General features: G+C 37.4%; 2 protein-coding genes across 6 annotated transcripts; both read right to left on the bottom strand.

Annotated features, from left to right (window-relative positions):
- Positions 1-696: 696 nt before the first annotated feature.
- On the bottom strand, positions 697-3,425 carry LOC116254146 (60S ribosomal protein L35-like). Its single transcript, XM_031629292.2, has 4 exons — positions 3,267-3,425; positions 2,979-3,114; positions 2,633-2,789; positions 697-919 (listed from the first exon to the last, which is right to left on the bottom strand). Exons 1-4 carry the CDS (start codon positions 3,268-3,270, stop codon positions 845-847), a joined length of 372 nt encoding a protein of 123 aa, XP_031485152.1. The 5' UTR covers positions 3,271-3,425; the 3' UTR covers positions 697-844.
- Positions 3,426-4,481: 1,056 nt separating this feature from the next.
- Positions 4,482-15,419, bottom strand: LOC116254144 (uncharacterized). 5 transcript variants are annotated; one of them, XM_050077766.1, is made up of 11 exons: positions 15,119-15,419; positions 13,384-13,433; positions 10,944-11,424; positions 10,753-10,854; positions 8,695-8,776; positions 8,525-8,544; positions 8,364-8,424; positions 7,108-7,202; positions 6,003-6,110; positions 5,753-5,835; positions 4,482-5,067 (listed from the first exon to the last, which is right to left on the bottom strand). In XM_050077766.1, the coding sequence occupies exons 3-10, from the start codon at positions 11,418-11,420 to the stop codon at positions 5,773-5,775; spliced, it is 1,008 nt and encodes a 335-aa protein (XP_049933723.1). In that variant the 5' UTR covers positions 11,421-11,424; positions 13,384-13,433; positions 15,119-15,419; the 3' UTR covers positions 4,482-5,067; positions 5,753-5,772. The 5 variants fall into 5 exon arrangements, with proteins under 5 accessions (XP_049933723.1, XP_049933722.1, XP_049933721.1 ...); XM_050077765.1 differs by lacking the exon at positions 13,384-13,433 and having other exon boundaries at positions 4,482-4,766; positions 15,119-15,418; XM_050077764.1 differs by lacking the exon at positions 13,384-13,433 and having other exon boundaries at positions 15,119-15,417.
- Positions 15,420-18,034: the final 2,615 nt, after the last annotated feature.

The raw sequence follows: 18,034 nt of genomic DNA, 5'->3' as shown, positions 1-18,034 counted from the left end.
ACCAAATATCACTCGATTAAATACCATGTTAGTACTTGATATTCAGAACTACCTTTGCTAGTTGACACATCCACCCCTACGAAAGTGTAATCGATTAATTCACTACATGCTAGATTGGATCACCAAGCGAAACCCTGACTACATCAAGCGAAACCTTACTTCACCAAGCGAAACCCAGTTTTTAACGATGACTAACAACCCACGGAATATTCCAAAAAATCCTCACATAAAACGTGGGGACGGACTTGTGTCCTGTATTAATGGATTTAACATTGTCGATACAAAGAAAAACAAGAATTCATCGTTATTTATTTCGTTTGGAAGCTCAGCAAACTTTATTAAGAGATTATGTGATGCAAGCACAGACAAGTGATGCTTGAGATCAACGGAAGTAGATAGGAGGAACGCAAATGAAACGGACCATGGAGACCAATGAAAGTGCAAATCATGGAAGTGAGTTGCCGTCTGTCAATTTGTAAGCTTGCGTATTAGAAAGAGGCAACTATCCCGTTATCATCCAAGAATCGTTGCAAGGGCGAGTTATTTTCATAAGAAAACTATGATCTCACATATAATGAAACGTGTCATTGTTTCACTACCATCAGTCCATGAGGAGCCCCCCAACTTTCTTTGGGGGAAGAAAAGTGCAGCAGTTCCCAACTGAGGACTACGCTAAGATCTTGTAGAACAATAACGGAAAAAATGGGACTTCCAATACAAAATCCAAATTGCAGAAAATAATGTCAGAAGAGTATCTTACAGACGATACATTCCGCATAAAACTCAACACATGTTTTTAAAACTCATTTAAAAAAAAATGACAAGACCTATAGAACTCAACTACCTACACCTTGATGGCATACTTCCTCAAAGGAAAGTACTTCTCCTTTTTCTTCTGGCGCTCCGTCTTCAAAGATTCCTGCACGTAGAACCATACATGAATGAACTTCACGAGGAAAACAACCAACAAGGGTTGGGGTTTTTTTTTTTTTTGGGAGGTGTGTGGTTGGGATTGGTTGGCAGGAAGAGAGAGAGAGAGATCTTCGCTAGAAGGAAGGCATGAAGCTAAAACAGCAATCGCTGATTTATTATCAACCCATGCATGTAAACTTAATATCAATTAGCAATCGCCAGTAAGCTCCTTTTTTCGTGAGGAAAATCAACGACAATGATCACCAAGATTTGGTCTAATTTGTGACATACATTCTTACTGTTCACACTTCACACTATCTATGAATTTCAGCATCAAGATATTAACCATACATGTCACTTTCTCAATGATGAATTAGTATGTAATGTGTAATATCACTTATGTAAAAGTGAGGTGGCTAATTCAAACAAATGAAAGAAATAGAGCGGTCCACGGTGTTCAGCACCTTAACCAACATCAGGTTCGCAGCTCAATACTGTGATACAATTTGACGGCACCAAATAACCATAATTGGCAAATCCTAAAGACAGAGCCTCGATAAAATAGTATCGGGCATTTTTAAATTGTTGCCATGAATCCTAGGTAAACTTGTTGCTTGACCCCTATATTTTTACCACGATACCACTGATATGGCAACTACCATCAAAACTCTTCCAACCTCTAAAGATGATTGGAAACCATCAGACAAACAGTTATGCACCCACCTTGGCTCAAAGCAGGTAGCAGTAGCATTGTTGTTATAAGACCTCCTAGACGCTCACACATCAAATTAGTCATAAAAGAACTGCAATCTTACTTAAAAACCGCATCTGTTCAAAGTTCAAACAGATTATGTATATGCACGATTTCAAGCATGCTTCCACGAAGAGAAATTGACATAATCCATCAGATAAAAACCTCAGAAACATCTCCAGTTGCAGAATTATCCCCAACTGATAAAGCCAAAATGGTACTAACGAATGAAATGGTCACACACTCAGCGTGTCCTTTACACCTTATAATTGAAATTGTTAACTTGAAAAGCATATTTTGTAGCTCCACATAAAAAAGTGTTGCATTATAAGACACACCGCCTCATGAAACACCTAGTAAAGTTGGAACAGGAATAATTGCCATCTACACAATATCATATTCATATTGTTCAGAAAAGGTAAAGTCCAACATTTGGTTTCTTATGAAGACCACATGGAGGAGAGGCACAATCTGCAGCGAGAGAAATAGGCATCACGATCAGAAACTACTGATATTGCATCTCCTCACGTTGCCCCACATAAATCTAGCAAACTTATCATGGCAGTCATGTGAGGTATAACCGACCGATCAAGTACGACTAAAAAAATATACACTATAGCTCCTATTTTATGTACTAAAAGTTGTGCACGAAAAGCCATACGATTCAATAATTAAATGTCAGGACTACCAGGAATCTAACTGGGCCTTCAACCCAACAATCGGTTTAGATTCCAGGTTCCTAGTGAATTTAATGAATTATGTTATGAATTAAAACAACCAACACAACGGCATTTTAACAATCGACTTGTGCGAACATAGTCTGTAAAATATAATTAATAACTTCAAAGCAAAAACTAACTAATTCATCTAAGTGGATGCTAAAAAAGAGTTACGTGTTAACATCGGAACTTGTAATCTTGCAACGAGAGAGAGAGAGAGAGAGAGAGAGAGAGAGAGAGAGAGCTCTACCTGATGCTTGGTGAGGCGTCGTCGGATGGCTCGGGTCTTCTTAGGCCTGAGGTCGAGGGGCAGGTACTTCTTCTTCTTGTATGCCTCCCTAAGCGCTGCCTTCTGCTTCTGCGAGACGACCGTCAGCACCTGTGCGATCGATAGCCTCACAACCTTTCTGCATTCGACCAAAGAACAAACGACACCTAAACTTAGCCCCCAACAGGAAAAGAAGACGATCCGATCTTCAAGCAACAGAGGAAAAAACCTAAGTCATCCCAATCAAGAAGCAAACTATAGAACCCTACCCCCAAACCGAACCCTACAAAATGAAAGACGCAGAAGAAGAAGGAAGAAAAGGAATCACATCTTGGAGAGCTTGTTCGGTGCACCGCCGGTGACCTTCGCGACGCGGAGCAGCGCGAGCTCGGCCTTCAGATCCTTCAGTTGGTTCAGAAGCTCCGTCTTCGACTTAGTCCTGAGCTCGTGAACCTTGATCCTCGCTGATCGGGAAATGGAGAACCCAAGCAAAACCACATGAACATAAAAGAGCGTCAGGAAAAACGGAAAAATGAGACGAAACCGACAACACAAAAGAGAAACCCAAAAACAGAATCCCAAAATTGCATTCCCTAGCAATCAGACGCAAACTCACCCATGGCGACGACCCAAGTGAGGATTCCTTACGCAATCGGCGACACTGAACGGAGAGAAAGAAGCGGGACGCTCTGGTTTTGTTTTAGGGTTTAAGAAACATTTACTCTTCTACCCTCAATCCTAAAATCTATTTTTTGGTGAGAAATCTGGATCAGGGTTTGCGTGTTCTTGTTGTTCAACATTTTCGTTTTTGGCAGGGCATTCTCAAGGATCCCAGTGATACTTGTTATGGAGATCTGAACAATAGGACCCGACCCGGGTTGCATGTCACCTTGGATATGGCAGCAGTGTAGGTTGTAAGACATGAGTCATTAAATGGATCAGGACCCGAAACAGATCTTTCTTAACAGTGTTCTGTTGGGGCGTCAATCTCAGACTCGTATGGCCAGGTGAATCACGTACATTTTAACCCTGACAAGGGGAAATGGTGACTGGCCTTGCGGGATTTATGCCCAAGGCCGTTTCCTTTAAATAAACACTAAAAAAGAACGGTGACATTTTATTTTAAGTTCTAAAATTAACTTCAGAATAGACTCATATAAGACATTTTGACGTGAGAAGGGAACTTTTCATTCTCATTAAAACACGTCATAGAAAAAAAACCAGATATGGGTGTTAAGGGTGTACCCATCCACTTTAAATCCCATTATTACATCGTTTTACTCAAATTGACCGGTTGCACAATGAATCCAGGGCACTTGAGCTCGGCTCGAGCTAAAATAAGTCAAGTTCGAGTCTAAAAGTGAACTTGTCTGGTTAAATGAGCTAAGCTCAAGCTAGGCATGCACAGCTTGTTTAAGTTCTACTAAGTTCATTAGAAGTGCATATGTTATGAGAAGTAAATAAACTATAAATTAGGGGCTAGAACGCTAAGCCTGAGTTGAGCTGAGCTCGAGTTAATAGTTTCGAGCTTGATGTGAGCCCTTTAGGGCTTGAGCCAAGTTCAAGATTGCTAAGCTCAGCTTGAGAACAGCACTATAACCAAATCTGTGACTTAGATGAACTGATTCGCCGGCATGTCGCATGCCTTCTTGACAATGAGAAAAATTACTGACCATGATATGTCAACCAGAAAAGTTGGGTCATAGACTCATAATAGTGTGAACATGAGAAATAAAAAATAGCAAAAGCTTCTAATGGGAGTTATAAGGTACTTTCTAAGAACACACAAAAAACTATGGATAAAGATTCATGCAGAATCACAATGTCAATATTGTCCTCATCAAGTCCACGAATCAATGTTAATTAACCACATAAAATCTACAAGATTGTAGCAACAAAACTTGCGTAATGAACTATCATTAAGCAAAATCTTACAAAAATATAACTACTTAAAAATTAAGAGTGATATTTCCAAATCAACATTCGTTTTCATCGAGAGAGAAAGCAGACTTCCATTCTTGGATGCAGGCACCAGTCTAGAAGCATGAAAGAAGAAGGGTATCACGCATCTGCCGTGGCTTCATGAGGCTCTCAAAATCCTCCAGTCCCTATAAGTCTGCCACAAGCAGGCAAGACTCATATAGATGTGATTTACAATGATGGTCTACAAATTATGACCATAATTTGTGCAGTTAGTAATACAATCGGATGCAATGACCCCATATACCATCATATCTGGAAGGACATTAACAGGTTTACAGAAACAAAAAATTTTGGCTCTACAAAGTCCTTCAAAGAACGAGTCATTTCATCCCAAAGTCGCAGTCAAATGACTATGTAATGTGTGATCGTGGACTCAGAGATTGTTCTATTTTTAAACACAATCTTGTGATCCATCCTACATTGTCCTGCTTTACCTGCAAAGATGAAGAAATAGTTCCCCCAAGAAAAGGCCTTCAATTTATGCTTCAAAGGGAATCTAGAGAAGACAAAATCTAAATGTGAGATGCTCAAACATGAGTTTTTCGTGTAAAGAAAATTAAAATTGACCCTAGCTACAGACTTAACATCTACAATTTCTTTGGAGATTCAGAATTCATTCATTCATATAACTTCCATCCCTGCAATTAACACAGACAACAAGCTACTGTGGGATGTATTGTTCCAATTTTATCGGAGATCTCTGAAGAGACAGATACTGTTGGATGTAATTTCATCAATTTTGAAGGCCACTGAAGAATGATACAACTCCCCACCCAAACTCTAATTACTTCACTGTCTTACTAGGAAGAATTTTCTGCATATTATAGATTTTTATCTCCAAAGGCTTTAAAGCTTCAATTTCAGGCCAAACAAGAAGCACCAGAACAGTGTTAGAAGATGTTATCCAAAGCCAAGGAACAACTACGTCCAACAACATATAGCTGAAGATGGATGATTGATCAAAACTAAAGACTGATACTTAAATCACGGGAGGAAGTCCAATTTTCTGCATTAACATATTCAAGCAAAACATTCTGAAACAAGTCTAGGTGCAATGTCCTTTGGATATTTCCAACCCTACAGAGTTAGTGAGGAGCAAAAAACTGATACACTCGTTACCTCGTATTTCAACCAAGGGATCATTCCTCATCAGAAGAGCTAGCAAGTGGAACTTTATCAGGTTCATTCACAGCTTCAGTGTCCTAGAAATTAAAAGAAAATTTATAAGGAATTAGATTAGAAAAAAAAACATGCCAAAACACTCTCTCTCTCTCTCTCTCTCTCTCTCTCTCTCTCTCTCTCTCTATATATATATATATATATATATATATATATATATATATATATATATAATATTCAATACTCTTACTTGCATTTTGTCCCAATCTTTCAACTTAGGATTAGTAAGCATATAACTGTCACGAAGGATGGCCCATCCTGGCTCACTGGCATTTTCTTTAGGTAGATTTTTGCCTCCAAAGTACTAGATGAATTAGTTATCGAGATTGAACTACTCTATCCAAATGGATAACAAACTTTTCCCTGTCCACGGTATAAGCAGAGTTGGACTCTTTACTGGATGCATTGCAACGTAAATAGTAAGCCAACTGATGCAATCATCAGGAGGCAGCACAATTACTCATTGCAAAAAAACTGACAAACTTAGCGACCATTTTTTATGTAGCTTGACACATAATACAAACCCAGACTCTGTATAGTAACAATCAACAAATTTCAATGGATGACTGTAGGCTTAGATATGAAAATTGTCATATGATTGCTGGGAAGATAAAATTATCAAAGCTGGTGGTATCCCAGCCATTGTGAGTTCAACACAATGATATCTTACACATTATGAATGCAGAATCATCAAAACTGATTTCTTTATTAACAATTTTTCAAATGACATGTTTATAATATAAATCATCAGATTTTGATTTCTTCACTAACTTACTTTTGAAAGACATGTTTGTGATATAAATCCTCAGCTTCATTTATACATTTGGTATATATAAATATTGTCCTTGCATTTGCTCACATAGAATATCGGAAAAAGTTTAGAACAAATAATGGCAACTTTTGATAAATACTGTATTTTTCTCTCCATCCTTTTTGATTAGGATGAGAGATTAGGCTCAGAATATTTTTTGGAAACATGACAAATTTATTAACATGATTAAATATTTCATTTTAGATAAAAACATTCTAAAGCTCCAATAAATGTTGATCATAGAATACGAATATAGACTATCAGCTCAAAAACCTTCAAACAATATCGAAACTGTATTGTTTTAATGTACAACTCATCATGTATAGGGAGTGAAAAACAAAAAAATAATTAAGAAATTTTTCCCTCTTACAAGCACTTGATTAAATCCAGCCATGTGGCGGGCTCTTAAAAACATTATATCTAAGATACCAAAGACATTGTCAAAGTTCATAAAATATTTGCAATGTAACACTGAATCATGTACCGTAACAGTATCGACTGCAGACGGATTGTACGTGGTCGGCATGGAAGCATTTCGTAGCTCTGTCAGGAAGGTCTCTTTGCTTCGCTTGCTTGCTTCTGCAAAACCAAGAATGCAATCGCAGTAATCTCAGTTAAGCCTTCAGGAACGGTACCTTATGTAAATATCAACACAAAAATGCAAAAAAATGCAAAGATTCTCAATAATCAATGACCTGGAAAAAAAGACTTTGCAAAAAAAAAAGGATGTATATAGTAGTGACTAAGAATTACAAAAAGGAAATGAAGATGTGAAATTACTCTAATTGGCATCCTGTAGGATCCATTAGATACAAATGGCTACATGATGGAAGGTATAAACTGTAAAGTACTGGTAACTCAATTTATGTAGGCAAAGAGAACATATCAAGATAAATTAAACAACAGAACTGAAGTGGAAAAAACAAAAACCAAGTTACAAATATGAGATCAAATTATCAAGTGATCAACTAATCAAAGAAGGTTAAAAGTTAAAACTCACAAGGCTTCAGCAAACAAGACTAACTGCAAGTTTAAGGCATTCCATCTGGAGGACACATTACTTGACCTTTATAGTATAAGAAGACTTTCTTTTAGGTGAGGAGTGGCTGTTTTCCATCTAGAGGACAAATTACTTGACATTACAGTATGAGAAGACTTTCTTTTAGGTAATGACTGGCTGTTTAAGGCTGGCAAAAGCGGAAAGTCAGACACATAAACTCACTGTGCCCCTTACAGAACAGAAAAAAATGAGAAAGTTACGTCCAAAGATATTGTTGCAAATATTGTCAAGCTAGTGCCGACACCATGAGATGTGCAGCATAGAAGATGGGCATCAATTTTGGTAACCAAAGAAATATGGTCCCACTTAAGTATTGATTAGATAAACACTAGGTTCTTATGCTGGTTATCCAATCTAAGCATAAAGCATTATTTTGCTTTGAAAGCTTAACTTGGCCGATGGCAATTGGAGAATGAATAGTGATTGGCGTTCACTCATATACCATAGGAATGATGGTTAACATTTCGAGAAAAAGTTAGCCAAAAAACAAAGAAAAAAGGAAAGGAATAACAAAAAAGGCTTTAGCAGGATATCTATAGAATCAACTTATAATCAACAGATTCACCACTTTGTTCAAAGGGCACTTATGTTCCGCACAATGACAATAGTTAAGTTTACATCCAGTCATTAAGCCCACAACCAACAAACATGCATATTCACAGACGGAAAAACCATCACACCTCTTGCATCTTTTGATTTGGAGTTATTCATGCTTTTGTGAGCAACCTGAGCCTTGTTTACCTATAAATTGCACAACATGTTAATTCTTTATACATGGAAGCATGCAACTAAATTTATAAATGAAAATTTACTGAAGCAGAAATTCAGAACACCAACTTACAGCATTGAACAACTTGACAACTGAATTTGCAATTCCCATGCAAAAAAAGAAAGTCATTAGTAGAAATTTTCAAATGTACATATAATTATGTGCACAGACAAAAGATATACACGATATCAATTCATTCATGTACGTATTTAAATGTCACTAGAAATGGAAAAACACTATACCTCCTTTTGTGGCAACACTGACCAGAAACTTTTCTCTTGAGTCCAAGAACTTCTCAGGCTTCACATGGCCTTTTTCAGCTATCTGATACATGATATAAAAGAATGAGACATCACAACATGCTATCAAAAATGTTCACAACAATAGGACTTGGAACCATTAACAGCAAACCATAAGAAAGGTATCCATGACTTAAAATACAAACTTACATCAAGTGAAATTCAAGTTCTTTAATCAAAGACTGCCTGATTTTTGCTGTCCTGGTAGTGAACTGGCAGTGTGTATTGCTAATTTTGGTCTATTGAACATGACTTAGTAACCATGAATAAAACAATTTTGTGCAACGTAGAAGCTACTCTTTATCCAGTGTTTAAAAACGCGTCGAGTCAACACTCGGTTTGACTCAACCCAGTAAGGGGACTCGATTTTTGTCAAAACTCAGCATGACTCTGCCATGACTCGGCCTGACTCAGATGGAATTTGGTTTGACTCAGCTAAAATTCGTTTCACGCGGTGTAATCCAGTGATAAATTTTGTATTTTGTAATAACAAGGTCATTTGTTTATTAATTACTTAATTTTGGACATGAATCTTCTAACTTTTGAAATATAACAATTTAGAATTATTTTTCATTGATTAAATCTACACATTAAAAATGAAAAGATAAAAACTAATTCGGTTTAACTTCTTGTACAATGTACGGTGTATTTATTTCAAGCTTTAGGACATTGGACTCTTTACTTTTGGATTTTTAGTTTTATATAATATTAACATATATGTCGAATTTGTTAAACACTAGATAGTTGTAAATGTTGAATGTGTTAATTTTAGTGTTTAATTGTTATTGACATGTTTTTTGTTGATATATTGATTCTTGCCACACAGTTTCCTTTGAAAAATGCAATTATAGATCTAGTTGTCAATTTCTTGTTATTAAAAGAGATAATATAACTTAGTTATTGATGGTATGAATTATACATGTATTCAAGTCATTTTACAACTTTTTTTATATTTAAATGACAAGTTATATACTGTGTCACATGGGTGTAGGTGTTGGTGCCGGCAAGCTCCAAAAAAAATTGGGTGCGGGTGCGGCGAGCTCATATAAATATATATATGTATATACACACACACACACACACACACACACATATATGTTATCTATTATATAAGTAATTTTATTTGTCTATACTTTAAAACTATTTTATCAAGGTTACCTTAAACTCATACAAAATTCAAAGATTTATTAAATAAATTAGAAGAAGAGAGAGACAGAAGAGGGAAAAAAGAAGAGAGAAAGGTAGGAGAAGGAAAAAAATTAAAAAAAAAAGAGAAAAGAAGAACGAGTGCAGTCAGCAGTACCCGATTCGGTTTGACCAAGTTGGGTGCCGTGTCGGGCCACACCCGCACCCGAGTCGACGCGGGTGAGCTGGCGCACCCGTATGAGTTAGGTTATATATTGTTTTTCGTTTAAAACAATAGGTAACAAAACCCGGCTCGAGTCATCGAGTTGACCAGCCGAGTCACCAGGTTTTAAAACATTGCTTTATCTATTTATTCATTTGGTAGAAGCACATAAATAATCAATTATTTATTCAGTCATCTATTTTCTTCATACACATAAATCAGTACCATGATAGTTCTTAAATACCTAACAAGAACCGACAATAACATAAAAGTCACCCACATCAAACATCCATCTTGCCTTTCATTTTAATCCATGTCACCAATTGTGGAAAACAATTAAAATACAAGATGAACTCTGATGACACCTTAGAAATATTAACATCAATATCAAACATTAAAAAACCCTGCTATGTTACCAATTCATATCTCGAAAGGAAAACATGCTGCTATAAAGATTCCTCTCAAATACCAAGGTCCAAATTCTCTATAAAATTAGTTAAAGGCAGTCACTATGAGCTTTGTGGTTGAAGTTTGAAAAAATACATACAAAATTATTTAGATAATTTACATAGAAAATGCCTAAAATGCCAAATGAAGCAACAAACTAGAAAAGATGAATCATAAAGTGGAATGACAGGAGATGAGTACCATACCAATTGTCTTTCTTTCTTTGCTACCACCTTAACCTTTTGTTCTTCTTCTTCTTCAGAAAGCTTCTTCGCAATCAAGTTCTTAAGCCCTGATAAGACAGGTCCCTGTTAATGCCACCATTTAATTCAGGATTCAGTAAAAATGGTTAGTTGTAAAATGTAACTAATCTTTTACAATATTTAAAAATACACACCAGTAAGTCAGATGACTGATTCTTCTGCATGATTTTCAAGAAAGCTCGCTGAAATGCATGTGAACCTTCAGAAAATTTCAGAACAGAGCGAGAATCATGCCTATCATCTTCAGAAGATGCATCATTCTCATCTTGGCAATCAGAGTTGTCATCCCTTTCACTATGGTTGCTATCATCACCATCATCATCATCATCATCAGAATGCTCAATTGATTGAACTTTCTGCTCAGAAAGAGACATCCTATCCATTTCATTCCTTTCTGGCTGTACCGGTACGTTATCATCAGCATCATCATCATCAGAGTTATACTGAGCTGCACGTTTCTTGTAAAGCTTTCTTAGTTTTTTATTAACTTTAACTTTTGGTGGTTTTTCTTTCTCATCCCTAGACTTGTTATGCCTCTGTTTTGTCTTCTGGTGCAACTTTCGCTTCCTGGAGGACTTAGACGTTTGGCTCAGCTCAATCTCTTCAGCCATTGACCTATATATTACCAAAAAAAAAAGAGGGAACATCATTTCACCTGCAAAATCACCTTTAATCAATGCCAATGTACATGAAATTCCATATCATTTCACCACTAATGATTTCACTGACTGGAACCACTAAATTCAGTTGATTCAAATGATGCCCTTCAGTCCATAACTACTACATACATACCAATAGGAGCTTTCACCCTGTATAGTACTTAAAGTTCAAAGAAATGCAATTTGTTCATGTTATTTTTTAGAATAGAGAAGCACCTCTTAGGCTGTTTTAACTTGTCCCACAAAAAATAAAAAACCAGTCTCGAGATGAGAGACATAAAGGTTCTAATTCATCTATACTCATGGTCGACTTCCCACCAATGCAAAATTTTAAGGTAATAAAAAAAAAATTCCATGATAATCAGCCTAATCCAATAAACCAGGAACCGCACTAGCAATGACCAATGTTGTTAAATGCAAAGAGGCATGGCCAGGCTTGAGTCTATCATGAGGCATGGTGCAAGCCTCGTGGCGTTCAGGAAACAATATCAAATATGGTGTATACCAACTATAACTGCTGCCGGCTTGAACTGGGTCCATACTTTCATGATGATATGCACAAAATGAAGAAAAAATCAATCAAAATGTAAAATATCTGTTGAGGAATGACATCCGCTTCATAGCATGCATGATTGGATGTCGAATAGCAACCCAAACAAGTCCAACACTGTTTGTCATAGAACCTGACAAGTTTGACCAATAATTAAGTTCTTTTACAATGGCTATGTGCTTTTATCCATTTTCTTGGGTCGTAAAGACAAAAAACAACCTAGAGAAAAAGAAATAAGACATTCAAATAGAGCTGTAACATAATATGAATTAAATGAGAATCTCTGTTGAGTGAAAGGAAAAACTGTACTTTTGAATAAGTGTCAAGTACTGAGAGAGAGAAAGAGAGGGGAGACCTCATCTCACCCCCTGCTTTAGGGAGTGAAGAGAAAACTGTAACTTCCTTACAAAATTCAAAATCTAAGGGTCATTCGAAACAAATTTTAATTTAAAACTGAAAATATGAGCTGGAAATTGAAATGTAATGGCTACTCGTACTGCACTATGTCAGTAAGGTGCGCTAGGTGCGCCGTTTTTTTGGTAACGTCGACGCGGGTGCGAGCCAGATTCGCACCCAAACCACACCGAGAGAGGGTGGTAGGGAGATAGAGAGTGCGGGAGAGTTGCGAAGGAGGGAGACAGTGCAGGAGAGAGGGCGTGAGAGCTTGCGGGAGTGAGAGAGTGCAGACAGAGAGGGGAGACGAACAGAGAGCTAGGGACAGAGGGAGAGGGACGACACGATTTGGGGGAACAGGGAGAGAAAGGGTGAGGGGGACTGAAGGCGAGACGAAAAGAAGGCGAGTGAGGAGCGCGGGAGGAAAAGAGTGTAGACAGAGAGGGGTCGGGCGAGACAGGGTGAGAAGGAAGGGGGAAACAGATGGGAGAGAGAGAAAACTAGTTACCCTAATCGCCGCCGCTGCACCCTCCTTCACCTTCTTTTTCTCTGCGTCGGATGCTCACCTGCAGAATGAGAGGGCAACGACGAGGGAGATAGAGAGGAAGAGGAGGAAGGAGAACCCGCGTCGGGTCGTGACGAGGTAGAGGCATAATGAAGTTCTTCCCTGCTATTTAATTTTACCATTTTGAAATCAATATCGGACATTACTTGCCCGTCAAACTCCAGATCAGTTCTGATATTACTTGACAGAGTCAAATATAAACTTCGGATCGGATCAGATATTACTTATTGAAGCTAGCTATCTAAGTTCACCTAATAATTAATTATCTTATCAGATATTTGTTCGGATCTGATATAATATATATTATGGATAATGTTTACAATTTTTTGTCATATATATATTATATATATATATTATATATTATAATAATAAATTAATAATAATAATAATAAATATCCTTGTCGCACCTAAATTTTTTAAGATGTGCTGCACCAACACCGGCACCCGCACTCCGCACCTAGGTGACAAAATGATAAATGTAAAAGAGTGAAACCTGCCGACTTAGTGAGCATAACACTGTAAGATCACATCAATTGAAAGCAAACACATGATATCAACTGTCAACTGCTAAGAGACAACACCATATAAACAAGCATTCAAGCATGTCTCTTAGAGTTGTTTAAGGTTTAAAACTTAAATGTTTGTTATTGAACTCACTTAAAATTTAATTGACGGCTAGTGGACTTTTAGCTTTCTTATATCAATTTCTTTCTTAAGAGTTCGCTCTATCGTCTCAAGAGAGACTCGCTCTCCACTAGAGGTTCCACTCTTGAAAGATTCGCTCCTTCATGGAATCTTATGACTAGTGACCACCTTTTTTTCATTCAACTCTCCAATAAGTAATAATGCAAGAGAGGAAAGAAGACTCACACCTTTCCCCTTGGGGGTCATGCCCGTTGCAAGGGACTATGACAGTGGCCACTGCTCTTAAGTAGCCCTCACGGCCAGTCACGATAGAGATTTACTGAAATTTTTTATTAGTATTTTGTTAAATTTGTCTTCTCATTAGTCATTACAACTGTTTGCCTTCAAATGCATCAACCTCTATTAACTACGTTTTGTCTCAATTCTCAAATATTTGATTTCTTAACAAATCAATCTGTACAATATGACACATTGTTGTTTTTAATCATAATTCCAGCGCAGCTTGTAATCTTAATTTAACTATTCTGCCAAACAGCTCAAGCATACATGGTCCATAATGAAATAATCATAAATGATGTTTTAAGCAACTTCAATTAGCTACGAACATCTAAACTTAAATCTGTTCAGCATATGACTTAACAAATCACAATTAAAGAAGAGATCAATCATGTTCCATCCGCTATATTTATCTACTTCCATGATCCATCCATCAAATAGTTAAATAACTAGTAAACAAAGCATTAAAATTCATTAATGCTAACAATCTATTGCATGTTGAACATAACGATCGATGCTTTCAACAGATAAAACAAACAAGAATATGTGCTTTAGATCAACCATGCTAAAATCTGCTCACGAAAGAAGAAGGTACTACTTAGTACGCTTCCCGGGCACGTCCTTGGGTGTGGTTTTGTGAACCAGCCCACCTAGTGACAATAAAATAACATGATTAGTCATTAACCTCAATTAGAGGTCGTAACCGAATCCCCTTATACGTCCAGCTGTCTCACCAACAACGAACCTCCATCAGAAATCTCAACGAAAATGCAAAAAGAACCCCCAACATGCATCATCTATGCGAACAAGAACCCAACGAGTTCGACAGTTCGAAAACTCAAAATATTAAAAATGGACGCTGTAGAAAAATGTAACCCTGCCTCACTAGTTCTGAAGACAGAGACTTCTAGAGTGTAGCCCGAAACTGAAACTTCAGCAGGATCAACAGCATGGATATATACAGGATCAGCAGCATGGATATAGACAGGATCAGCAGCATGGATAGAACAAGATCAATTACATTTAACAATTAGGAACTCAACATGCAAAAGCATACCAAAAAAAAAACTAAACCGTAGGGACATACGCACAACATAGAAATGTAAAAGTCTGCCATCATGCATTTCAACAAACACTTGGTGAGCATCTTTTGCCTCGGACCGCAAGTCCATGAGAACCGGCGGAAATAAAAAGATCGAGAGAAAGGGAAATTCTCCATACCTCTCACCGGTGGACGGAGATGAACGGAGGAAGAGGGATTCAGTTGTTGTTGCCTATTGGCGTGGAGGAGGACCGCCCAAAAACACCACCAGAGTGTATAGGAAAAGCCGCCGCTTTCCGAGGTTGTTGGCCCGCTGCCGCTGCAGCCTGCACAGGCACAGCCGGTCGGCGGTCGAATCGAGATTGAGAGAGCGAGAGCGCTCAGAAAGGAAACTGGAGAGACGGAGAGAGGGAAAGAGAAGGGGCTGTTTTGCTTTTCGTCTGTTCAGTTTTTTCAAGCGGGTAAAAAAGTTTTTGTTAAAAAAAAAAAAGTAATCGAGTCGAGTTCTATACTAAAATCCTTATTTTACTTTTTAATATCGACAAAACCTGGTTCTCAAACATATCATGTATCAGAGACAATCAAACGCATCCTTAGACTCTTAGCCAGCTAAAATTCTCTTGATTTTCTTCGTTCCCACTAAGATTGTTAATTTTTCCATATGCTGATCATATTGGTACCTTTTTCGATGTCATTATTCTATTGAGAAGGGGGTTTTCTTTCTTAGTAAAATTTCTATTGCTCAAACAACAAAAAATTCTTTGCTTACTTCATGATATGGAAATGTTGCTCACTGTTTTGTTGGTTGATTTTGTTAATATCCATTGGATCAAAACCCTCGTTCGATAAACTGAAACTTCTTCCATTCATGAATCATTTGGATATTGCAACTTTGAGGAAAGCAGGAAAGACTAATTTGATAATGTTGAATAGAATAAAATTTATTGAAATTCCTTTCTATATAGACATACAAAAAAGGGTGACGAATGTATGCATATATATATATATATATATAAGAGATATGTTAGTTGGTGTTGTAATAGATAACTTTCATTAATATGATTTTAGGATATGTATAATATTTTGATTAAGATTAAACCTAAAAGCAAACTAAGGGGAGAATTAGAGAGAGCTTAGCCTCACCTTAGACGGCTCTTGCTATGGCAGTTCCACCATGCCCTTGACTTCTCAAACTCCCAAGGGCATGCTTTGCAAGAGAATGGAACAAACAAAAGAAAAGTTAAAGAGGCTATAATCAAACACATGCGACCAACCCTTGCTAGGGATCTAGATGGTTCAGATTCAGGTCCGATCCTGCCTTTATCGAATTGGACTTGACCAGATTACGTGCAACTAACTGCATTTAGATTCAGGATTATGTCTCAGTTTTGCAGAGGGTGCAACCTCGTTTTTCACCTGCATTGTACGTGGAATTTCTCGCGGATCAGATGCAGTAACAGGAGCTCCATGTCTAACCCATATTTCACACCATCGTTTATTCTGCTCGTAGGTTGGTCACAGGTATTATAAGATCAACTCATGACTTGAAAGATATTTTTAGAGGCTTATAAGGGTCTATTTGTAGGTGAGATCATAGGGTGCTTTGGCATTCATAACATATTGTTACTGTCTCGTGAACAAATTTGATGAATCTACCCACAAATTTGATGCAGATTCATAAAACACTATGTTACATGTTTCCATCAACTTTTGGGACAGATTTAATGGACAATAACATTTTGTCACTGGTGCCGACGGCCTCATAAGAACTTTTACGACATCCTAACAGCACCGATTTCTCGTAGTTGGTGTTGTTACGCATGCGACAAGCTTTATGGAAAGCGACTATGATCCAACTACTCAATGCAACGATCTAAAATCAAATTCAGATATCACTAGCATAGAGATCATATGACGTTTATGTGTGAACTGCTGGGTCAGATCTGATTCAAACATTGGACTCGTTTCAATTCGGTTTGGAAAACTCCATAGAGCATCCAAAACGGTGTAGCATATTAAGGCGGGAAGACGACGAGAGGGCAGGGAACATAGAATGCTACGTGGTGAGAATGATGGAGGTTTATGTTTTTGTTCCCAAAACAGCAGTAAGACAAAAACTCCTTTTTTATCCAGTAAACCTGCAAACTTCTCTCATAACAGGAAAAATGTCATAGAAATTAATAATACTTGAAGTGCCTATGACCTAACATTGTTGACTCTAACAAATAATCCCAATCAATAGGTACTAGACAGATGGCTAAGCTAATTTCAGATTTTCATGACTTTTTTGAGGAATAAAACATTCTATATTAAAATCTGGATCCCACTTTTGCTTTTATTTAATTTCGATACCAACATGGACCGACGAAATTAAATGAATCTGTAAACCGTCGTGCTTTGGGCTTGAATCCGGACTACATGATCACTTTCGGTTGTTTTCCGATCTGTTTGTTTGTTTAGCAAATTAAAACCTCTGAAGTGCAACATAGACTTTTTGTTGGATGTAAGTGCACGTCACATGAGATCACATTCATGCCAGTCTTTGAAATGGGTAGAGGAGTTGGAGAAAGGCACTTTTCATTTATTAGAACGAGTTCAAGTCCAAAAGTGAACTTGTTGTCTGGTTAAACGAGCCGAGCTCAAGCTAGGTAGGCGCGGATTGTTTAAGTTGTAGCAGGTTCGTGGGTTTGTGCTGAAAAGTCGAAAAAAGTATAAACGAGGGGCCAGCTAGTATTCTAAGCCTGAGTCGAGCTGAGCTCGATGTGAGCCTGTTAGGGCTTGACCCAAGTTGAAGATGGCTCGAATATGTGTCATAGGTGAAGTGATTCGCCGGCTTGCTGCATGCATTGTTGGCAATCAGACAATTTGCTGACAGTAACATATCAACCAGAAAAGTAGTGGCCACAGTGGTGCGAACATAACAAAGAAATAAAAAATAGTAAATGCTGCGATGGGAGTTTTAAGGTACTTTCTAAAAAACTCATAAAAAATTATGGATCAGGACTCATGCAGGATCAAAATGCCATTATTGTTCTCATCAAGTCTACGAATCAATGTTAATTAACCATATAAAATTTGAAGGAGTGTAACAACAA

This window comes from Nymphaea colorata, chromosome 5 (assembly GCF_008831285.2).
Source record: "Nymphaea colorata isolate Beijing-Zhang1983 chromosome 5, ASM883128v2, whole genome shotgun sequence".
Classification (NCBI taxonomy): Eukaryota; Viridiplantae; Streptophyta; class Magnoliopsida; order Nymphaeales; family Nymphaeaceae; genus Nymphaea; species Nymphaea colorata.
This window is presented reverse-complemented; position numbering and strand designations above follow the sequence as displayed.

Excerpts from the sequence above, each read along its gene's own strand:
- LOC116254144 (XM_050077766.1), bottom strand. The coding sequence starts at position 11,420 with ATGGCTGAAGAGATTGAGCTGAGCCAAACGTCTAAGTCCTCCAGGAAG. Across the intron at positions 10,855-10,943 it reads ATCAGTCATCTGACTTACTG|GGACCTGTCTTATCAGGGCT; the intron begins GTGTGTATTTTT and ends TGGCATTAACAG. Across the intron at positions 8,545-8,694 it reads CAGTGTTGCCACAAAAGGAG|TTGTCAAGTTGTTCAATGCT; the intron begins GTATAGTGTTTT and ends TTGCAAATTCAG.
- LOC116254146 (XM_031629292.2), bottom strand. Across the intron at positions 2,790-2,978 it reads CCGAACAAGCTCTCCAAGAT|AAAGGTTGTGAGGCTATCGA; the intron begins GTGATTCCTTTT and ends GGTCGAATGCAG. Across the intron at positions 920-2,632 it reads GACGCCTCACCAAGCATCAG|GAATCTTTGAAGACGGAGCG; the intron begins GTAGAGCTCTCT and ends TTCTACGTGCAG.